Source organism: Rhincodon typus, chromosome 34 (genome assembly GCF_021869965.1).
Source record: "Rhincodon typus isolate 14 chromosome 34, sRhiTyp1.1, whole genome shotgun sequence".
In the NCBI taxonomy this organism is placed as follows: domain Eukaryota; kingdom Metazoa; phylum Chordata; class Chondrichthyes; order Orectolobiformes; family Rhincodontidae; genus Rhincodon; species Rhincodon typus.
Genome location: NC_063365.1, coordinates 20,505,549 through 20,530,343, shown reverse-complemented (window position 1 = coordinate 20,530,343; position 24,795 = coordinate 20,505,549). Strand labels below are relative to the sequence as shown.

General features: G+C 39.8%; 2 protein-coding genes across 2 annotated transcripts in view; one reads left to right on the top strand and one right to left on the bottom strand.

Annotated features, from left to right (window-relative positions):
- The window catches only part of anapc16 (anaphase promoting complex subunit 16), a 4,905-nt gene extending 1,588 nt beyond the window's left edge, over window positions 1-3,317 (top strand). Inside the window, exons 2-3 of the mRNA XM_020524933.2 lie at window positions 1,667-1,741; window positions 2,968-3,317. Coding sequence (XP_020380522.1) covers window positions 1,667-1,741; window positions 2,968-3,083 — 191 coding nt within the window. The 3' untranslated portion in view covers window positions 3,084-3,317. The remainder of the gene's footprint in view (window positions 1-1,666; window positions 1,742-2,967) is intronic.
- A 1,681-nt stretch (window positions 3,318-4,998) lies between these two features.
- dnajb12a (DnaJ heat shock protein family (Hsp40) member B12a) lies at window positions 4,999-16,674 on the bottom strand. The gene is made up of 8 exons (XM_020524932.2): window positions 16,499-16,674; window positions 14,894-15,039; window positions 14,441-14,626; window positions 12,734-12,810; window positions 10,490-10,599; window positions 7,086-7,258; window positions 6,078-6,233; window positions 4,999-5,429 (listed from the first exon to the last, which is right to left on the bottom strand). The coding sequence occupies exons 1-7, from the start codon at window positions 16,663-16,665 to the stop codon at window positions 6,112-6,114; spliced, it is 981 nt and encodes a 326-aa protein (XP_020380521.1). The 5' UTR covers window positions 16,666-16,674; the 3' UTR covers window positions 4,999-5,429; window positions 6,078-6,111.
- Between the last annotated feature and the right edge of the window lie 8,121 nt (window positions 16,675-24,795).

Below are 24,795 nucleotides of genomic sequence, written 5' to 3'. Positions count from 1 at the left end.
TTTCTGATGAAGGGTCTAGGCCCGAAACGTCAGCCTTTCTGCTCCTATGATGCTGCTTGGCCTGCTGTGTTCATCCAGCTCTGCACCTTGTTGTCTCAGATTCTCCAGCATCTGCAGTTCCTGCTATCTCTGTTGATCCATCAGTTTTCTTCTGTAGTGGCTGTGATATATTGGCTCCCAAATACATCTATGAAACCCTTTTGCGTCCATGCTTCTCCCTGTGTATAATTTCCTCCAGCTCCTGCTGCCTTCGAAGATGTCTGTTCAATTATTTTTGACCATATCAACATGTCTGATTTTCATCCACCATTAGAAACTATGCCTCCAGTTTCCACAATTGTAATTTCCTAAACCTTTCTACTTCTCTGTGAAATCATACATTAAATCTATACCTTTGTCCAAGCTTTTGCTTACGATCTGAAAGCGAGGCCTCACTTCACCAGACGAAGGTGCCGTGCTCCGAAAGCTTGTGTTTTCAAGTAAACCTATTGGACTATAACCTGGTGTCGTGTGATTTCTGACGTTGTCCACCCCAATCCAACACCAACACCTCCACCTCCACATCATTATCAATAAAGATTCACTGTTGTAAAATAAGTTTGTTAAAGGGTGGGGGAAGAATAAAATGCATCTGTACAGATTAAATATTTTGTTGGCGTTGCAAAGTTGAGTAGAGTATTTGTGGATTGGGAGGCAGGATGTTAGAATTTGGTATGTGTAAAATGCTAGTGGGTAAAGGCATTGTGTGGTCCCTTTTAAAGATTGTGCTTTTTCTATGCTTGGAGATGTCTGTGAGCAGCTTGAAAGTTTACAAGTATAGAGATCACCTGAATTGAAACATTTGTAACAAAAGGCCAAGCAGCATTTTTACCAAGACAACAAGTTTTTGAATTTAGCCAATCAATTTGAACCAGGCACTCTGATACCAAAAACCTATCAAATTTGAATCTGGTGGTTTTGACAACCTAGGACCAATCTGATTATAAGAAGTTGATATGTTGTTGGGGTATAAGAGAAGAGGGCAATTGGACAAAGACAGGAGAACTGACTGCCATTAACAGCTGTCAGCTCTCGAGAGAATCGCTGGCTCTCACAGACTCCTGTAAGTCTTAGAAAAAGTGCCATCTAAATATCAAGGGTACCAGTGGTTCAACTAGATAATATTCCTGACAGAAGAATCGACGGAGGAGGTGTTCCTGACAACATTCGATGGAAAAGGCACAGAGCGTTCCAGAAGACCCGTAATCTGGCTGTAATTTCAAGAGACTATATTCTTTTCTAATTTTATTTTATACAAGTGGGAATTGTATTTAATGGAACAGCATACTATTACAATCTTGCTTTATTCAGGAATATGGTAGTTAAGAGTTTATTCAATTTGTTAGTGGTTTAGTTAATTTGTTCACTGTTAGATAAATAAATTGTTACTTGTTTATTGTAAAGTGAGTGTCAGAGGTTTATTTAATCACTAGAAGTTGCTGAAAGGCAGGTTACACCACTTTTCACGCTCCTTTTACAGATTATAGGGCGAGGTGCTCCTCTTTGGGTGTTTTGGTTCCAGAAGTGGCGGGTCAACCACTGCTTTGTAACAGTTGGGAGAATTTGCTAGCATGCACTTGTTGATAATGAAGTGGACTGTATTTCAAAGCTGCTTTCTTGTTTACAGATGCAACGGAGAGGTTCCTGTGTGAAGCGGTTTTCAGCTATCAGGTGGCTCACACATTGAGGCAGGTCAAACGAGGTAAAGTCACGTCCCATGATGGGGAGGTGATGGCATAGTTGTAAGTCAATGGATTTGTAATATAGAACCTCATGCTAATGTTCTGGGATCATAGGTTCATATCCTGCCAAGGGATGGTGAATTTTGTTGTAATAACCCTCTGGTTCACTAATGAGGGAAGAAAATCTGCTGTCCTCACCTGGTCTGCATGTGACTTGGGACCCATAGCAATGTGATTGACTCTTGGAATTAGGAATGGGAAATAAATCCTGCCTCAGTCAGTCAGGCCCACGTTCTATTAATGTTTTTTTAAAAACTGAGGTGATACTTAGTCATTCCTTTGTGTTTGTGAGGGTTCCATTCCTGAGAACGCAGAGCTTTCTCTCTAGGTAAAAACAGGTTAAACTCGCAGATATGTGTGTATTGCCTGCAGATGTTAAATTTTGTTATTGTTTTTAGCACAGATAGGCAAATTCATGATTTTATGAAGAGGATTTACAGTAATCACAATTAGGAATGGGCAGCAAAGGCTGGTCTTACCAGCAGTTTAAAGAATGAAAGAAAAAACACATTTATCCTCAAAAAATGTGATGTACCTTCAGTTTTCTTTCAGAACATCCAGACAAGGACCAGTAGGTCATTTGGCCCTTTGAGTCTGCTTTGCCATTCAATATAGTTTTGAATCTTTCGTAAATGGATGAACGTTTTTTTTAAGTGACTATTGTTTACTGAATTGTTCTCATGATGGAAATGTTAACTTTAAATAATACTTTACACGTTCTCTCAAAATGCCACCAAGTGATACGTGCAATCGATTAATTTGATACCAGTAAGTCATTTTCAAATGTAGCATGTGCTTTGCCTCAAGCAATATTGAGACAAATGAGTAATCAGTTTCTTATTGAGCAATAACATTTGAAAATTTGATAACAATATCCAAGAAATTTATATAATTCATATTCCATGTTATTCATAACTTGTGTGCAAATAGTTTTTTCCCATGGATGAAATTGGAAATTTGTCAGGTATAAATCTTCAATGTCTCCAAGCACCAAACTGTCACTTGAGACAAACTAGCCAGGTGAGCACATCTTTCCCCTGAAACTAAACTTTCCCCTTTTCTATATTAAAAAGCTAAACCAACCTTTGGGATGATGTCTATTTGGGAACCTGAACAAAACGGTGAACTAGCAATCAAAAGTATTTCTGCCGATCAGAATTTCATTCATTCATTCTTCCCCACTTAGAGCAACAGTGTTCCCGAATGGAAAAACTAGCCAGTTTGGTCGAGGAATTAGAGGCGGATGAATGGCGCTACAAACCAATCGAACAACTGCTGGGTTTCACTCCTTCTTCTGGATGAGATGACAGACTGGATTTCTTTCACCAATTCAAAAGCCTTTACGCTCTTTGCCAAATTGTAACTGGGAGATTAAACACAATTATTTTTCTTTGTAAAAATGTGTGCTAGTGAGTGTTTAAATACTGTTTTAAATGTACATAACAGACATGGGCATTATATTGGTGTCATTTAAGACTTTTTAAAATGATGTATAGATCTGTGAGCTGAACTGTTAATAAATTGACATTTTATAAATTTCTTGGGCTGGATGCTAAATTCAGACATTAAGCATTTAGATTGCAAGAGGATCTGGTGGTTTAAAGAGCTGGAAAACTGATAGATCAAGTAAAATATACTCATGTGTTTTGAAGGCCACATGCAGTGGATAATTCTCCAGCAATCTACTGATCATATATGGATCTCAAATCAAGAACGAGGAAAAAGTGTTTGGGCAGCGAGTGATAGATTAATGACAAGCAGGAGGGAGATTCCACAATTGCAAGTGTTTCTCTTCCAGAGATCCAAGGTTTATTGGCAATGCAGAAACATATCATTCAATAATCCTTTCATTGTTAAATACTGAAGACTGTTGCAGCATTTAAATTTGATTTGTTTAAACGGTGTGAAAGCAGCATTATGAAACTTGCATGGAGGTTGTTGCCGAGCATCACATCATTCAGCAACTAATGGAGCTTCACAATATTGTCTCTTTCGAAGTACAAAGGTTGGAGTTGTTTTACATTGTTAATTACTTTACCATTAAACTCAAGCTTATCCATTAGCCATTTCAACTCCTTGCCAGTGATGGCTCAGTGGATAGCGCTCTGGCCTCTAAACAAGAAGTTATGAGTTCAAATCCCACTCTGGAAACTTCAGTGCAAAAATATTACACAGTACAAAAGGACAGCTGCATTGCCAGAATACTTGTCTTTCTGCTAAGACCTTAAACTAAGGTCCTGTCTCTTCTGAAGTGCAGTTTAAAAGATCACAGGGCATTATCCCACAAAACAGAAACCTCTCTCTTAGCTAATTGCTAAATTAGACCATGGTCATTTGCTATTTATGGGAATAAAGAAGAATAAAAGCATGGACTATTTTCTAAATGGGGAGAAAATTCAGAACTCTGAAGTGCAAAGAGACTTGGGAGTCCTAGTCCAGGATTCTCTCAAGGTAAACTTGCAGGTTGAGTCAGTAGTCAGGAAGGTTGGCATTTATTTTGAGGCGACTTGAATATAAAAGCAGGGATGTACGCCGGAGGCTTTATAAGGCTCTGGTCAGGCCACATTTGGAGTATTGTGTGCAGTTTTGGGCTCTATATCTCAGGAAGGAATGTACTGGCCCTGGAGCGGGTTTAGAGGAGGTTCACGAGAATGGTCAGCGTAACATAATGAGGAATGTTTGAGGACTCTGGGACTATAGAAAGATCTAATTGAAACTTTGAGAATACTGAATGGCCTGGACGAAATGGATGTTGGGAAGATGCTTCCATTGGTAGGAGAGTCTATGATCCGAGGGCACAGCCTTAGAGTAAAGGGAAGACCTTTTAGAACGGAGATAAGGAGAAACTTCTTCAGCCAGAGAGTGGTGAATCTATGGAATTCACTGCTGCAGAAGGCTGTGGAGGCCAGGTCATTGAGTACATTTAAGACTGAGATAGGTAGGTTCTTGATTATTAAGGGGATCAAGGGTTACGGGGATAAAGCAGGAGAATGGGGTTGAGGAACTTATTAGCAATGGCGGAGCAGACTCGATGGGCCGAATGGCCTAATTTCTGCTCCTATGTCTTATGGACCGACTTTATTAGCTATTATACTCTGAGCAAAACACTTGCAGCCGAGATGGTCTACTACTGTTCCTTTGTAACGTATACCAAGCCAGACACAGTGCTCCAAGAAATGATTTCTAATGAATAATGACGTGGACAATTAAACAGAGGTATGGGTATTTTCACAATACAGATTTATTTCTATTGAAGAGCAAAATAAGTTACAACTGATTTCAGCCCCTGGATAAAGTACAATGTATATACAACTATAAATAATTTCCAAATCATTAATTCAACATATGCTGATTTGCTCCATTAGAAGTGACTAGTGCACATGTACAAACTTGGTTCATGTGTAGTCATGTCTCTCCTGCTTTGCATTGTGTCGGTCTCCTCCCCAAACGAGTGTATCACAGTCTACACGGCAGGGTGCTGGCGGGGAGGCGTTGGCTCTGTTTGCTTCAGTTCATCAAAAAAGTCCATTGGTGGGGGTTTGCTCATAGGCTAGTGAGTATTTTCAGAAATGCTGCTGGCTAATCAAAATCCAGTCTTAAGACAATTTCAAGGGTCTTGTTTTTTTTTAAAGTAGTCATCTCCCATCGCTATACCATGTGTGAAGACAGGAAAAGGGAGGAATAAATAAATAATTTCAAAGAGTAATGAGTTGACAAAATACAGACCACATCTACCTATCATGTAAATTAATCAAGAAGCATTTGATTCCCCAAGATCTCTTTGTTGAAGGCAGCTCTCCCTTACTCTATTAATCTTCCCATAGTCCTACTCCAGAACTTGTGCACAGAAATCAAGGTGGACATTTCAATGCAGTACTGTATTGAATGAGAACTGCAACATCAGAGGTGCAAACTTCCAGATGTCTGCTGTCTCAGGTAGATAGGAAAGATCTCCTGGCATTGCCTGAAGAGGAGCAGGCAATTATCCTTACTGTCTTGGTCACTATTTATCCCATAATCTTTTATCATCGGTGTAGATTATCTGATCATTATCCCACTGTTCAGACTTTGATGTGTAAATTGGCTGTCACATTTTCTAAAATACAACATCAACTACACTTCCTCAGTCCTTGTCAAACTATACCTAAATTCTCTTGATTTAGCTGTGTGGCATTTTTCTCCAAAGGAACAGAAGGAGCTTGATTCTGAGAGTCTTAATCATGCTCATGAATTTCTGTATCTGCTGGACATGCAAAGAAATAAAGGACAATGAATGTTGGTAACTATAGGACATACCTGGTCTCCAGTTATTGATGTGGTAGACTCCATTCTAACCATGCAGGGAAGCCTGCACTTCTGATAACCTGGTACAGCTTGGTGTGCTCATTTTCTGGGCCCTCTGATAGAGATCCACATCTCCAAAATAGCGAGCACGATATAACAAACCCTCTTCTGTAGAGACAAAATAAAAATGTTAATAAGCATGGCCAGATTTATATCAGAATACACATTGTGATTTTGCATTATTGGCAGCACAGACTTCATCTTTAGCAACTTTGGCAGAAGAGAATAAATACTGATTTATCCGCAGTATTTTTCAACATCTCAAAATGTGATTAACTATTTTAATGTACAGTGATTTAAGATGGCAAAAACAACAGCCACTTTAGAAGCAGTACAACCAACAAAGATGAAAAGAGATAAACGACAATTTATCAGTTTTTAGTGAAGTTGAGAAGGGTTGAAGATTAGTCAAATAGCTCTGTGCTCTTCAAATAATGTTATGATCCCCTGGAATCACAAGCCAGCAAGATATAATCACCATTCATGTTCACTGATGTATCAAACACCCTGCAATTCCGCAGTCCTCAGCAATGGGAGTGTGCATGACTGGAACATCGTCAACGACCAGGTTCCTTTCCAAATCCTAAGCTATTCCAAATTGGGCACATGCTAATGTTCCTTCATCACTATTGGATGAAAATCTGGAACTCTCTACCTCACAATATGTGGTAGCTCCTCTATCACATGATAAGCAGCAGTTGAACAAGGTGGTTCTCTGCCATCTTTTCGAGGGTAAACAGGGAAGGGGGAGTAAATGCTGGTTGCCACATCCCAAGAGTAATGAAGAAAGCATGTGATATTAAAATAATTAGAGTTACAGGGAAACAAAATGCTTTTACTTTGTTGATGCCGGCACAGTTAATCTGCATCTTATGGACTGCACACTGCTTTAACTTTGCCTTAGCCAGTTTATTCTACATGTAATACTATTCAACTCCCCACTCCCTATGCATCACTCACTCTGCTGTTTCTCCTTCCAGCAGTTATTCCGCAAGTTTGCAATGAAATCTTCTTCCACATTCTGTTCCACCAGCTTCAGGTTCTGTCCCGTATATTCCGTTGCAAATTTATCTGCCACAAAATAATGCACCTTCAGTACCTCTGTCGTCCGTCTGTGAATGTGACCAGTAGACCTGCAAACAAATGGCAGCTCAGATTAGAAACACTCAGTATTGGTGCTGTTCCTACAAAAAGCACAATAGCTGGAAAACCTGCTGTAAGAACAGAAAATGATGGAAACTCAGTAGGTCAGGGAGCATCTATGGAGAGAGAAATGGTTAATATTTCAGGTAGAGAACTGCATTTCAGTGCTTTATAAAACACCCATGTATTCTATTTTACACTGCAAATTAAGACAATACACCTTTTCTCACCTCACTCAATCTTTTGTTTAAAAATATCCCTTAGATACTGGAGGTGATGTCTATCCTGAGATAAAGGGTGGTACAGAAAAGCATGAAACAATGCGCTGTCTGATGGTCCACCTTTTTCACTGGTGAAAAATAACATTTGTGCGGTCAATTGCGAGCACAAACTCACATCCTACAGACTTTTTTAGGACAATATCCTGCTGATATTTGAAACATTTGTATATAAATTTAAATATTTAAATTAGTATGTGATAGTTGAAAGGTGTAGAGAGGCAGGAAATGTCTTATACCCCAGTCACCCTGATGGTTGTGTTATTGCAGCTCACACCTGGGTAAGCTAAGACATCTGCCGTTCTCTACTCACCCTCTTTCCTCTCTTCTTAAAGCGTGGGGTTATATTTGCTACCTTCCAGTCAACAGGGACCTTTCCAGGATCTATAGATTTATCAAAGATAATCCCCAATGTATCCGCTATCTCTGTTGCTACTTCCTTCCTGAGGCTCATCTGGTCCAGAAGATATATCAATTCAGTCCAGATAAAGTGTCATATATGACCTATTAACTAATACAAATTGCTTTTAGTCACATACAGGTGGAAGGACAGGTAGTGTTGAAGAAGCAGAGACGCTGCAGAAGGACTTGGACAGGCTAGGAGAGTGGGCAGAGAAGTAGCAGAAGGAATACAATACGGGAAAGTGTAAGGTTATGCATTTTGGGAGGAAGAAGAGGCGTAGACTATTTTCTACATGGGGAAAGGCTTCAGAAATCTGAAGTATATAGGGACTTAGGAGGCCCAGTTAAAGATTCTCCTAAGGTTAACATGCAGGTTCAGCTGGCAGCTAGGAAGGCAAATGCAATGTTAGCATTCATATCAAGAGGGCTAAAATACAACAACAGGGTTTTTTTCTATTCACTGTGGGAAGTGAGCATCTCTGACTGGCCAGGGTTTATTGCCTGTCCCTAGATGCCATTGAACTGAGTGGCCTACTAGGCTATTTCAGTGGGCAGTTGACAGTCAACCACATTGCTGGGAGTCTGGAGTCACTTGTAGGTCAGATCAGATAAGGACGGCAGGTTTCTTTCCCTGATAGACATTCAGAGCCAGATGAGTTTTTCCGAGAATCAACAATGGTTTCATGTCATCAGTAGATTCTTAACTTGAGATTTTTTATTGAATTCAAATTCCATCATCTGCCATGATGGGATTTCAACCCAGAACATTTTCTGAGTTTCTGGATTAATAGTCTAGCGATAATATCACTACACTATTGTCTCCCTGTTTAGTGCTGAGGCTGTATAAGGCTCTGATCAGATCACATTTGGAATATTGTGAGCAATTCTGGGCTCTGTATATAAAGAAGGATGTGTTGCCATTGGAGGGGATCTAGTGGAGGTTTACAATAATGATCCCAGGGATGAGGGGCTTGTCATATGAAGATCTGTACTTGGAGTTTATAAGGATGACAGGAGATCTCATTGAAACTTACAGAATACTGAGAGGCCTGAATAGAGTGGACATGGAGAAGATGTTTCTACTAGTAGGAGAGACTAGGACCTGCAGTAAAGGGGCAATCCTTTGGAACTGAGATGAGGAGGAATTTCTTTAGCCAAAGGATGGTGAATCTGTGGAACTCATTGCTGCAGAGGGCTGTGAAAGCCAAGTGATTGAATGTCTTTAAGTCAGAGATGGATAGGTTCTTGATTAGTAAGGGGGTCAAGTGTTACAAGGAGAAGGCAGGAGAATGTGGTTGAGAAACATATCAGCCATATCAAATGGTAGAGCAGACTTGATGGGCCAAATGGCATAATTTTGCGTCTATATCTTACGGTCTTATAGGTCCTCAGTTACGCGAGTTCTTTGATCACTTAGTAGTTTCGGAACATTTTCCGTATCTTCGCCCATGAAGACAGATGGAAACTAACTGTTTAATTTCTCCGCCATTTCCTTTTTCTCCGCTATAGACTCCCCTCTGTTTGCATCAGTAATGGGCTCACATTTGTCCTTACTAATCATTTTCCTTTCACAGATCAAGAAACTGCTACAGTTCTCCTGTATGTTCCTTGACAACTTGCTTTCTTGTTATCTTATCCCTTTCCTTATCAGTTTCTTGGCACCCTTTTGCTGGGGCCCTAATACCTCCAATCCTCAGGCTTTTTACTATGTCTGGCACTTTCCAAAACTATTAAAACTCTCACTCCTTTCTCTGAGGTTTCTGGTCTCCTGCTCACTAACCTTGCTGCTTTTCTCAATATTTCAACTCTCCCTTGCCCCCTTAATTTCCACAAATTTCAAACTGTCCAAACTTCTGATGCTTCTACCCTGTTCTGTCCTGAATGTCCTGCCATCCAAAATATCACACTTAAAATCTTAAGCCACATCTGCAAATCTCTCCAAAACCTCAAACTAATTTGATTTGGCAGCTACCTTAAGTTTGCTCCCAAAATACCTCCACAGCTCTCTCCCTCCACCTTTCGAAATGTCCTTAAAATCACATCTTTTCAATTAAATCTGATGGTTTCTCTGTTCCTGAATCAGTAAGTATTTCGCTGACTTACAAAGTGATTTTGTTTTATGTTAATGGTGTTATATGAATGCAGATTATTTGCTAGACTCACTGACAACACTTTGCAGGAGGAGGAGAAGGAGAAAGGGAAGTCATTTAACATAACTTGTTGGTAAGGGATGCACCTAAATATTCTTAACTTGACACAACTAACTGAAATCAATGCCCATGCAAAACTCTCAGTGCCTGTAACGACTATGGAATACAGTCCATGAAGACACTGCCACCTGTTTAATGGTTAACTCCAGTGGCCAAATCACCATGAAAAAGTTTCTGCAACCTATCAAGCCAAATTACATTAATGTTCTTTCCAGTTTAACCAATATTCACGTTTATTGGGTTGTTTAAGCTAAAGAAGGGACCTGATGTCCTCATGATGCTGAAGAAAGAAGCAGATTTTATCCAACAGTGAATGCATGGTTTTACTTACGGCCTGTAGCTCAGACTGTATGGAGGGCTCGACACCATCATTTGACTGATCACAGAGACAAGAACCAGGATCAGAATTGGCATCAACTGTACAAGGAGTGCCAATCCACCCTGCTAAAGAAAACAAGAAGCTAATCAGATAACACAGACACCCGGAATATTTAATTGGTACAAATGTCATTCATACACAAACAATGACTTAAGTATAGCAACACTTTCTGACCTTGTCTCTTCCATACATACACACAATATTCCCTGAGTGCACTTCTAATAATCCTGAACCCAGTTGTTGACAACATCTTTTTATAAAATTTGTTCACAGGATGTGGAGGTTGCTGGCTAGGCCAGCAGTTATTGCTTATCTTTTGAGAGGTAGTGATGAGCTGCTTTTATGAACTATTATTTTCGGAGGTGGGTACATTGTGCTGTTAGGGAGGGAATTGCAGGAATTTGACTCAGCAACAGTGAAGGAGCAGCAATATCTTTCCACGTCAGGATGGTGTGTAGAGGAACTTGCAGATATGATGCTCCTATACATCTCCTTATGTGTGATAGAGGTCACTGGTTTGAGATTTTGAGAACCTGTCTAGTTCCTTCAAGAAAACCAGAAGGTGGTGGGTGTTTGGAATTCGCTTCCAGAAAAGATGGTAGAGACATAAATAATAACATGAATAAGAAATATTTGGAGGGATATGGGTCAAGCACAGGCAGGTGGGCCTGGTTCAGCTTGGAATTATAGTTGGCATGGACTGGTTGGACCAAAGGGTCTGCTCCGTGCTATATAACTCTATGACTCTAGAACACAGCATTGCATTTTAAAAAATACAAGGAAATCTGAAGTGCTATAATCCACAGGGCTATGAATCAAGAGATGGAAAGTGAAATTAAGCTGGATAGCTGGCACAGACATGATCAGCTAAATAGCTTTATCCTATGCCATAAATGTTCTATGATTCAATGGAACGTATGATGTAGTCCTGAACAAGTAATGCAGACATTTGTCACACTCTCCTGGTTTCTATGGACAGATCTGACAGGATGGAGTAGCTTACTCAGTTGAGTTAACCACAGTGGTGGCGCACTGGAGTCGCCTTTAGACCTGGACAGGTAAGGATGACAGATTTTACTTTTCTTACGGACATGGATGATCAGTTAGATTTTTGTGACAACTTTAGAGCGTCAGTCACTTTTACTGAGGCCTTTTAAAATTGAATTCAAATTACTAGGGTGACCTTTGAACTCAAGTTCTCTGGACTATCTGTCTGGTAGCATCTGCAGAACAGAGTCTTGATCAGTCTCCAAATGAAACATGTAAGTTTGGTTGGGGAACTGCATCCAAGAAGAATACATTGGCCTTTGAGGGGCATCAGCACAGATTCACAAGAATGATATCGAGTGTAAATGTTACATTGTGAGGAAGATACAGAAAAACATAGGACTGATTATAGTTGAAACCACAAATAAAATAACACTTGGGAAACAATTCTAAAACCAATTTTTAAGCGAGTAGATGTTGAAAAAAATGATAAATGCATTTCTACTTCTGTAAGAGATCCTCAGATTCCTGTATACCTCAGGTGATGATTCCAAAGGTTGCACAGGCTACACAGAGATACTAAGAACTCTGCAGACAGCTCAAGTAATTAACTTTATTTCAGAAAAAAACTAACTAAAAGCTCATTATGGAATCTTAAACACTGTAATTAGTCTGGATGTTTGATACAGCAATCAGAGCACAGCAAAGTTTAAAACATGTGTGATTTCCTTAAAACAAAATGGCCAATTGCTTCCCAAATTAAAGGATGCTTGCATTTATGTAGAATCCACCTAGAAAACTCCACACCACTTCTTTGCAACCTTCAATTATGTCTTAAATGATTCCAACAATTTCCTTCTACTATTATCAGAGTTTAAATGTTTACATTAATACAGATTGGATAAACTTCATCTGTATAAAAGGAGCTTTCTTCAAAGTTGAGGGGCGATTTAATTGAAGTGTTTGAAACGTTAGAAAGATTGGTAGGGTAAATAAATACAAAGCTGCTGATGTTCTAATGGGAGATATCTAATGGGAGCAGTGGAGTCCAAATCCATGATAGCTTTTAGAAGGGGATGGGATTAAAAATGTGATTTAAGCATCAATTTTGAATGTTGTGAGAGGGGGCAAGGAATGGGATTGCATGTACAGTTCCTTCAAATAGTTGGCTCTGTCTTTCTTCAGTGCTGCACGATTCTGTATACTTACATCACCCTGCTGATCCCGTCGCTCAGGTCTGTGGTACGTGTAACGCATTCGCCCATTACTATATACATGAACATTGCCTGAAGAGGAGAGAGGGGTGTGTGGAAGAGAAGAAATAATAGGATGAAGAGGACATTCAATGTGCTGAGGTTTTCAATTAGTTAGAATTGCTATGTCATTACCTTTATAAATGAAACTTAGGAAGCAACCTTACGTTGATTTGACAGCACAGAGACAGGCCATTCAGCCCAGCACATCTATGTCAGTGTTTATGCTGAGATTCATCTTAACATTTATCATCTAACCTCGTCAACATTGCCTTCTGATCCCTGCCCCTCAGATGCTTATCTGGCTTCTCCTTAAATATATCAATTCTAATCACCTGTGCTAGCAAGCAACATGATCTAATTTCTCCTGTATTTTCTTTACAATTTATTTGTGACCAGTTTACAGTAATGTCACCTGGTTCTAGAGGCAGAAGTGTGTAGCTGTTGGATTTATACATAATAAAATGTAACTGTTTTACATCTGTAAATATATAAATCTGGATACTAAATGTGGAAACATTTCTGCATTCAGTCCCATTTTAATGGAGTTTGATAATTAGTTGAATGACAGTTCTCTTTCAAGGGAGTTTCAACAATGTAGTTATTGATTCTTCATTTGTCCACAATGATTCCAGGAGAAAACCCATAAGTAAAAAGCTCAGAATATATCTATCTTTTATTCCTACAAAATGCATCTTTCACCCTTTGAAGCAATAGATTTAAACCTGTTTTCCCGATTTAAAATCATATTCCCAGAATCAATTTGAATTTGATTCAGAAATTTCAATCAACCATCAATGACAGTCAGATATTGACGAGTTCTGCATTGTTTTGATACCAAAGCTAAATCAATCACAACATTTGCCAAGGTATTTGATTGACTAAAGTATTAAAGATGAGATAGGCAAGGGAACACTGTTACTAGCTGAGAGGACACGTGATTTAAGATGTTTGGACAAGGAGTACAGAAAGGATGTGAGAGAAAGGTTTTTAGCCAGCAAACAGTAATGACCTGGAACAACCCAGCTATGAGGGTGGTGATACTGAGGGCATCAATGATTTCAAAAGGAAAATGGATGGGTTCCTGAAAGAAATAAAGGTCTTTGGGGATAAAACAGAGAAATGGGATTAACTTAATAGGCAGAATGGCCTCCTTATGCACTGTAAATATTCTAAATGGTACAGGAGAACAGGCTTTATAGAGTTTCAGTATGGAGTCAGTACTAATATAAGCACAATGGATCGAATGCTGTCTCCTGGCTTCAAAGGGTTTAATAGCAAATTCTATGTGGAGACAATAAGGCTGAAGTATATGCTTTAATCAGCTGGTTAAAATTTATACACAGCTTAAAGACCAATCTCTGAAGGACTTTAATAAGAAAGTAAGTAACTGACAATGGTAATTCCTAAATGAGCGCAACTGTCAAACTTGTCTAACTGATAGTGATTCATTTCTATTTCTAGATAGAATATTTGATACACAGATTGACCTCAGTTAACCTGGTGACATTGTTACAGTAACTGAAACTAAAATTCCAACAATATTAGCAATAGCTTTTAGCTGTAAGTTATGTGATACTTTTGTAGTTAGGTAAGCTGTTTACAAGTTAACTGATACATATTGCAGTTAACAGATGCTTCCTCAATTGCGACCAAAACATACCAGAGGGAAATCCGCCACCAAAGAACATGTTGAAGAGGTCTTCGGGTGAGATGTCTGCCTCAAAACCTCTATGGTAGTCAGAGGCACCATGACTGTGCCGGTTAGCAGCCTGCTTCTCATCACCGTACAAGTCATACTGTTTCCGCTTCTCTGGGTTGCTTAGCACTGCGTATGCATTCCCAATAGCTGGAGGAAAGGAGCAGTGGATCAGAGCAATAAAGGGCGAGAGGAAAAGCAGCATCTCTAAACCAAAGACTTCCCCCTCCAGTTGCCTGATATAACTATTCAGCCATTCAAATCCAAACCATTAAATGATAATGTAATCCAAAGTTCCAAACACCGCCTTTCAACCCAGCAATAATAAACGATTTAAGAATTTTTTTTCCTTACAGCTCATTCTTTTGCTAAAGTAACTTACAATGGAAATCTGACACCAGCTGGATGCTCACTCACCTTTGAATGCCTCGGTAGCTCCTGGTGCCTGGTTCTTGTCAGGGTGAAACTTTAGAGCCAGTTTTCTGTAGGCTTTCTTCAGGTCCTCCTCTGTCGCATCTTTACTTAGCCCTAAGATTTCGTAGTAATCCTTACACTTCTTTATTCTGTACAGCAGGCAGAAAACACAGCAAGATTTCAGTATCTCATGAATAAACACAGGCAGAGTCAGCATGAGGAATTAAACTATTCTGATGGAAATGGTGCGCTTTTCATACAAAGAATGGGGAGATGCAAAATAAGCAAAGTGGTATAAATTTAAAGGGAGTGCAAGCACAGAGAGACCTGGGGATAAACTTAGAGGTTCTTGGAGGTGACAGGACAGGATGTGAAGGTGTTTAAAACATAAAAAGATCCTTAGCTACATAAACAGGAGAAAAAAAGAAATGAAGTAATGTTTAATTGTGTCTCATCTGGGCAAGCCACTCTAGGAAGGATGTCAAAACAATGACAAGAGTGCAGAGGATATTTACGAGAATGGTATCAGGAATGACGACAAGGGTTGCTTTTCTTGGAGCAGATAAGGTTACGTAGACATTTTGTGGAGGTATTCAAAACCTGGAAAGAACTTAAAAGAGCAAAGAGAGAGAAAATGTTTCCTGTGGTTGAAGGATTGACAGACAAGATTGGGGGTGAGTTGTTATGCTCTGGAATACTCTGCCTAAAAGGACAGTAGAAACCAATTCAACAGTAACTTTCAAAAGCAAACTGGTACTTGAAGGAGGGAAACGATTTGTAGAGCTAAAGGGAAAGGGCAAGGCAATGGGATTAATTCATTAGTGCTTTCAAGAACATTGGCAGACACACATTGGGTCAAATGGTCAACCGATTTCACACTACAGGTCTTACATGAGCGTTCTGAACGGTTTAGATCATCAGAATGCAGCTGAATTGACTGCACTGCCTTGGAATCACTTGGATTTATCACTTTCCAATTTTCCCGTTGCCTCTATGGGAATTGTGTCAGCCTATATTTAGCATCAGCCTTGCCCTGGGATGAAATAGAGGCTGCAAAGTTTTGAAATGCCTCAAAACTCGGTCAAACAATTATGGTCTACAAAAAGTGGACTGCATCCCGTTGTTGATGACTGCATGCAACAGAACCCCCACATGTATACAGTTTAGATATAAGCATGGGTGAAATGTTCAAGAGAAGTAGCTAATCATTTTTAATCAGGGAGAGGTATCCCAACGATCCAATGATGCGGAGGTGCCGGTGTTGGACTGGGGTGGACAAGAACAGAAGTCACACAACACCAGGGTATAGTGCAACAGGTTTATTTGAAATCACAAGCTTTTGGAGCATTGCTCCTTCATCAGGTGAAGTCACTTCACCTGACAGAGGAGTAGCGCTCCGAAAGCTTGTGATTTCAAATGAACCTGCTGGACTATACCCTGGTGTTGAGTGATTTCTGACCACGCCCCACAATCCTAATCAAAGTTTTTGAGAGTTAGCCAGTACATTTTGAAGAAGCACCCCAGGCTCATCTTCCCCCCCAGCCCTATGAAGAAAAACATATGGCCCAGAATCTTTTCCTGCTCCCTGGTCACTCTTGCATGGTGTACCTCTTCACGGCCTCGAGTTGATCCACAGTGTAACTTTTTGCTGTTTCTCCTGCTGCCTCCCCAGATCCAGAGTTGGAACATGTGCTTCTTTTCCTTTGGTGACATTCTGATGCATCTGTGGTCTCTGATGGGGTGAAGTTACCGGATGGATGGCCATTTTGCGTCATGGATTCTATCAAATCTGGAAAGAAGGAAAAGAAAATGGCATTACTCTGAAGGCAAGGTCCAAAACAGTGATGCCCGGAGAGACTTGTGACAGACTTTTGTGCGACCGTTTCACTAAATCTGAAAATAATAATTTATTTACATTAGCTCAAAACAGAAATAGAAAAGATTTCTTCTATGACTCTCCAACTATTTTTTCCAATTATTTATGCAACTCCACTGCATGTCAAAGTTAGAAAACGGTTCCTGTTATGGGTCAAACAGAATGGAACAACTGTTTGACCCTTGATTGAGAGCAAGTAATTCTCATTGAACTTTGCATTTAAGAGCTGTGTTCATGTAAAAAAAAAAGATTCGATGTTCATAGGGATGCACTATTTTCCCACTAGCTTAATTTGTTTTACTCCCCTCCCTTGTTTCCTGCCCTTTTTGTTTTTATTTCTGTTACTGCTACACTGTCCCTGATGGACAATGAAGGCAGTTTGGGTGATTAGGTAATTGTTGGTTTCACAAAATAAAACTTAGAAAAGGGGAATTGGCTTCTAGACAAAGAAAGATAGAAACTCATGTTTGTGCTAATCTGTACATTTATGATAAAACCCTTGTAAATATCAAAGCCTTTTGCTATCTATTTCGAACTGAGATGAGGAAGAATTTCATTAGCCAGAGGGTGGTGAAACTGTGGGACTCACTGCCACAGAAGGCGGTGGAGGCCAAGTCATTGAGTGTACTTAAGACAGAGATAGATAGGTTCTTGATTCGTAAGGGGATCAAAGGTTATGGGGAGAAGGCAGGAGAATGGGGTTCAGAAACACATCAGCCATGATCGAATGGCACAGCATAATTAATGGGCTGAATGGCCTAATTCTGCTTCTATTTCTTATCATCAATGTTAAAAAGAAGAATTTGGTTTTTTAAACACTCATTCTCATTCCTAAACACAAAAGCTGGTATCCCTGAAAATCATTCTTAAACACAACATTCGGAATTTGTTTCCATATTTATGGTGAGGTCACTGAAATGCATGAAAATCAACTTAATGATGTTCAGATTATTACCCAGATATTTGTGAGACTGTCATGTATATAAGCAATGGGAGCCTGAAATGTTTCATTTGACACCGAACAATAGATTAAAAAAGATGAAGTCAACAAAGTCCTACCAGTCCACAGGGCTGCTCTCTCATTAGAGAAAGCCAACTGGTGGGGAGTTTAACCTTAGGGTCACCATGTCTCAGGCAAGGTGTGAAATTGAGAAGGTGGGACCTTCATGGTAACCTCAGCAGGTGCAAGAACTGAACCCATGTTGTTGGCATCACACTCCATCGTAAACCAGCTGTCCAGCCAACTGAGCTAACTCAATGAATCCCATCACCTTCAGTAAGATTCAAGTCTTACATGTCAGACTAGGGGCGAATAATTCAGTCTGTTTCCTTCTTTGCAATTTTTATTTTCGGAGTATCTTCTCTTCAACTAAGTCTAAAGAACCTCAGTTGCACTTGATGAAAGATGGGGAGGATCATCTGCAGCCAACAAAATAATGAAGCTCTGATGTCTCTTCAGGCACAGTATTCTTGTGCAGGAGGCTCACACAGCTCCTGCCTAATTCAAATCAACTGTCTATCAGAGATTTGGGCCACTGTGATGTCTGTAAAATTGATTCCTAAAGAAATTAAGAACTACAGTTTCTTTAAAGCTGTGCTTGATGCCTGAGCTGCAATTTGCACTCACTCTCAAGCTCTCTGATTAAGTGTTGCTCCAGTTCAGTTAGAATCTAAGATTTAGAAAAGTATTTTCAGTTTTCCTATGACAGAAGTACTGTAATACTACAAAACAAATGTCACAGTGAATCATTATCTAGGTATTAATTGAATGAAAGAAATACATTTCTCTTAATATGATCTAATGCAGGTTGCTTTTGTGAATATTTTATTCAGGGACAGTATATGCTCATGAAGTCATACATTTAAGCAATAAGCCTAAAGTTTATTGTTAGCATTCCTACATCCAAGAGTGAAGGTGATGCGATCAGCCCCACTTCTGACAGGTTGGGGAGTAGAGATTAGAATATGGGTTGGCATCAAATGGAATACTCATGACTGGACAGAATATTTACTGACTTGGGGAAATATCTTTTGTCAAGCAATTCAGGAAAGTTGGGATCAAGCCCCATTTCAGATACTTCTCGGCATAGAGCGAGACCCTCAATTCTGAATACTGGATTGATGTCCATTATTTTGATGGCTGCAGATGACCCTTCCCATCTTTCATCAAGTGAAACTGAGGTTCTTTAGACTTATTTGACGAGAAGATACTCTGAAAATAGAAATTGTGAAGATGAAAACAGACTGAGCTATTCGCCCCTAGTCTGACATGTTCGACTTGAAATCTTAAAATCCTTACATTGCAGATAGAGGACATTTGGTACCAACCCTCCGATCAGCATCCAACCCCCTCCTCCACCCTACCCCTACATTTCCCATGACTAATCCACCTACCCAGTACAAACATGGACAGTACAGGGCAATTTAGCATGGCCAATCCACCTAACCACATCTCTTTGGACTGTGCGAGGAAACCCACACAGTCACAAGGAAAACATGCAAACTCCACACAGATGATCGCCCTAGGCTGGAATCAAACCCTGATCCCTGGCACTGTGAGGCAACAGTGATATCCACTGAACCACTGTGCCACTGGTCTTGCCTACAGGAAGAATATAACGAATGCACAAACATAGAATTGACGCTCAGGAGTACATGGATTTATAAACATAGACTGCAAATAAAATTGAAAATGAAAGAACAGCTGTCAACAATTCTAAAAGCAGCTTTTATGCAAATAAGCATTAAATTAAATGTGTTTCTGCCTACTCCTTGCTCCTCCAAAAGACATTTGGCCACCTGTATGCCTCAGTGCTGATTCTGTAAATTGCACAGCCTACATAATAACATCACAGCCTTACAATGAGCTCACATAAATGCCATTATTTCAGATTACTTTTAAGTATTTTCAAACCCTGTTATTAGTCTAGCATTTTGGTTAAACGATCAGAACAGAACAAATATATTTTAATTTCTATACAACAATACGACCCTAAACTTATCAAAACTGTAAGGATATTTGTGTTTATGCAGAATCCATCTGGGAAGACATCAACACTGACAGCATGCTCACCTGTGAGCCAGAAACATGTGGGTTCAATTCCAACTCAACAGACACTCTGGTGCAGTACTAATGGAGTGCTAAACTGTCAGAGGTACCTTTTCTTTTGGGAAGAGTTGTTAAACTGACATTATGTCTGGCTTCTCAGGTGTATGCAAAAGATTCAATGCCACTGGCTGAAGAAGTGCAGGGGAAATCGCACCAGGGCACTGGGCAATATTGATCCCTTAATCAACATAACAAAGACAGATGATCTGGTCATTACTACATTGCTGTTTGTGAGGGCTTGCTGTGTGCAAATTGACTGTCATATTTCCTACAATATAATAGGACATGCTGCTTCGTTGGCTTTAATATACTGGGAAGGACTGAGGAGGTAAAAGGTGCTATATAAATACAGACCATTAATTATGCCAAAGCTTTTGGTCCTGCTACAGTTAAAGTTTAAAGAGTAGAACTGAAGTAAGTTGTTTAAAGTAAGTAAGCTTGTACTCACTTGAATTTCAAAGCAGAGATCTAACCAAGAATGAAGGGATTCAGTTGAGTACTTACAGAGCCAACCACATTCTCTGATTGGATAACCCAAACAAAAAGAGAAGCAATCTCAAACTTAGAACTAGATTGTTTGAGACTGAAATCAGGAAGCACTTTTTTACACAAGAGTAGTGAAAATTTAAAACTCACTTGTTCTACAAATTCTCAAGAGAGATCAGTAGTTTTTTTTGTTTGGTAAGGATATTGATGGATTTTGGGGGGGTGCGAGGAGGAGGAATTTGGGGTGTGAAACAGAGGGGGAGGGTGGGAAGTGAAGCTGAAGTGCAGATCTAACCAAATGATGTAACTGGATCAAGGTGCTGAATGGCCCCTGCTGTTCCATTGTTTTCACCGTTACTACAGACAGAGAAATTCAGAAAAAGAAGTAGTAGGCCGTTCGGTCCTTTGAGCCTGCTTCCCCATTCAATGTGATTATAGCTGATCATACAACTCTGTACCCGCTTTTGCCCCATATTCTTCTGTCCCCTTTGGCCCTAAGAACTATAACTACCTCCTACTTTAAAATATTCAATGTTTTGACATAACCACTTTCTGTGGCAGAGAATTTCAGAGACTCAGCACTCTCAGGGTGAAGAAATTTCTCCTCATCTCAATGCTCACTGCCTACCCCATATCCTTAGACTGTGACCCATGGTTCTGGTCTCCCTGGTCATCAGGAACATTCTTCCTGCATCCACCCTGTCTAGTCCTGTGAGAATTTTATACTAAACAGGTCAAAGCTTTGATCATGTTTTGTGTGAAAGGTTTTCTGAAATTAATGCTAAATTCATCTTAGTTTGAGCATGTGCCCACTTGACTCCCTCATTATTTACTTGGAAGAAATATGCCGCATTCAGCTTTTCCAAACCTTTAATTATTCTGTACACCCAGTCGTCTTTGAAACACCTCTTTACACTTCTGAAAAGACTAAGTTCCACCAGGCTTTCTCAATTTCTCAGATCTGTCATGTCAAAGAACAATCTTTATTAACCTCTTTACTTGTCCTGTAGGCTGAAGGAGTGTTGGCCAGGGCACAGAGAGAGGTTCACTCTGTTCAACTATTGCCAAGGATCCAGCAACCTCGGTTTCAACAAGTGGAAGCCTCTTTCAACAACAACGTTATGGAACTGGATTCAAGTTGGTCAGACCAGTGGAGGTGTTAAGTTTCCCTTCGCAGACAACAGTGAATTAGTTTGGGTTTCCTTAACTTTCTCATTATTTTCTCACACTGGCCAAAGACTTTGAAAAACAATCTGTTTCACAACTTGCAACAATGAGATTTAAACTCACAACTTGAGATATCAGTTCAGTACCATAATCACCAGGCTGCTGGACCCATGCTCAATTGGATTGGCCCTTGCCCTTTAGGCATTTCAGAAGGCTATAACTAGCCAAGTAATCCAGAAACTCAGGCCAATGTCCTAGGGACTTGGTTTGAATCCCACTATGGCAAGATGATGAAATTTGAATTCAGTAAAATCTGGAATGAATGCTAGCCTGATGACGATCATGCAACCACAGTCCATTGCCATAGAAAACAATCCGGTTTACCAATGCCCTTCAGGAAAGGAAATCTGGCATTCTTACGTGACTCAGCGTGACTCCAGATCCACAACTATGTGAGTGATTCTTGATAGCCCTTTGAAATGATCTAAAGAGCCAATGATTTTCAAGCACAACTTGCAAGTGATGCTCCCAAGATCGAAGCAAAGTAGATAAAAGTGGATAATGTCTTTTGCTTTCAAAAGCCTCTTCAAAACCTAATTCTGGCCATATCTTTCTTTGTTCACCTACAGTCCCCTCTACTGAACACTTTCTCAACAAGGCACAGAGTCCAGCTGCACATCTATAAATTACTGTGGTATTTTGTTGTTTTAAAAGATGCTACATAAATGTAATCATTGTTCAGTGAAATTATACTGTCATAACTGACACATTTCAGGCACTTTTTTTCAGTGTTGATGACTCAAGGTGCATCAGAATGTTCGCAGGCTTTTGAAGGCAGTGAGATGTGAGATGGGGAAAGAGGTTTAGGGAGAGAGTTACAGATGGTTTCAGCAATCTAGTTTAGCCACCCCCTCATATCCACCTTCTACATCCTTGTTGCTAAAGAAATCCTTTACACTTCCTCCCAGTCAATCTGCCTGCTCCTCAAGTCCAAGGAGCAAAGATTGAGTCTATCTGGTTTAGCCATTCATTAGTAATTCTGACTGGACCACATTAAACATTGTTGGAAGGTAGCTGAAAACTGTAAGTGTTAATGTAGAAACAAATTACTGAACCAGAAACTTTGAAGACTACATTATAGTAAAATATTGCAAAGAAATGGCATGACAATTTATGGGAGACATTACTGTCTGAAGGTAGGATTCTAGCAGTATTTAGATATTGAAATTTTTAAAAAGTCACAAAGAAGCACTTCTTATTCAGTCTAAATTCATCATTTAACTTCTGGAGTACAGCTTAAAACCACAATATTCTCCCTGAATGCTTTCAACTGAGCCAGACTGACATAAGGTAAGGCTGCTCCTAGTTTCAAAATAATATTGCATGAAAGACAGTGCCCAAGCATCAATATGAGTAAACAGCAGTAAAGGTTAACAGCACTGCTCAGTCACATGATACATTGGTCTGACATTGAGGAAGTTGGTAATGTATCAAATGAGAAGCTCCATTCAGTAAAAGACAATCTTAGCATTACTTTTCCATGAAGACTGAAGCTCTCAACAGGACTCCTTTCAATGAGATCAGATCAAATTAGAAAGGCACTTGATTACCATTTTACGACATCCTCCAGAATGAAAGATAAGTTCTGATGCCTATTCTGCCAATATCTTAGATGATAATTGATCTTACCTCAACTCCATTTATCCACCTTTGTTCCAAATTCCTTCATTATTGTAGCTAACAAAAATCTATCGCACTCAGTGCCAAAAATTTCAACAGACCCGCACCAGTCTTGACCTTTTGCAAAGGCACCTTCAGATTTCCACACCTCTTTAGGTAAAAAAAATGCTTCTTGATTTCAATCATAAAAGGTTAGCTCTAGTATTACGATCATGCCCAAACATTTTGGATTCATCCAACAAAAGAGTGGTTTTGGATATTAGTCCCCATTGAATCTCCACTGCAGCTGCCCTTTACAGCTCCTGATTTTCCTGGCAACTCATTATCACAGCTAATTACACTACAAATACAGAAATTCCCTGTGGCCTCTTGCTAATTTTGTCCTTCACAACCTCAGCTCTAAAAGGCATTGCAATAACCTTTAAGATTTTTGTGCTTTACAAATTTGGTTTAGACTATAAATAGTAACAATACATGGATGTTGATTAATCTACATGCTCCCCAATGCTGGTTTGAGTGACATGAGTCAGGAAGCTGAATGATGCTCATAAATAAATGGTGGTCTGTCTGCTGCTAATAATTCAACAATTTCATTAAACACAAGGACATTTTTTTTTACCCAAGAGTGTAAACTGTCTCCTCAGCAGGGACGATAATCAGTTGTATCAAATCTTTCATCACTATTATTTCAAGATTTCATAACACAGGCAAATGTTTACAGCCCTTTTTCTCAAGAGGATTTTGTATTCATAGAATCCCTACAGTGCGGAAAGAGGCCACTCAGTCCACCGAGTCTGCACAGATCCTTTGAAGAGCACCCCACTCTATCTTAGTTACCCTGCATTTACCACGGCTAACTGACCGAGCCTGCATATCCCTGGACACAGCAGGCTAATTTTTAGCATGGCCAATCCACCTAACCTGTACATCTTTGGACTGAAAGAGGAAACCAGAGCATCCAGAGGAAACCCACGCAGACAGAGGGAGAACGTGCAAAATCCACATAGACAGGTGCCTCAGGGTACAATCAAACCCGGGTCCCTGGTCCTGTGAGGTAGCAGTGCTAACCACTGAGCCAATGTGTCGCCCTTTTTCCTAATTAGCAAATGTTTTCGTTGTAGGTGATTATTTTTCACTAGCAATAGTTAAAATGATGTGCAGAATCTCACATCACACAAATATAGTTTCTGGATCTGTGTTGTTAGTTGTCAAACATAAGTATGATAATAGCTTGAATTGGGCATCTCTTCGACAAGGAGTCAACAATTATAATAGGGGGCTTGACAGGATAAATGTGGAGAGGTTGTACCCCTTGCAGGAGAGTCCAGGAGCGGAGGGCATATTCGCTACCGTCTAAGAATAAATTCTTCTCCATCTCAGTCTTAAATGGGTAACCCCTTATTTTGAGATTATACCGTCTGGTCTTAGTCACTCCTATAAAAGGAAACAATCTCTCCTCATTGACCTGGTCAAGCTCACTAAGAATCTTTCATGTTTCAATAGGTTGCCTCTCATTCTTCTAAACTCCAATGAGTAGTGACCCAACATACTCAACCTCTCATCATAAGGAAATCCGCCAATGACTGG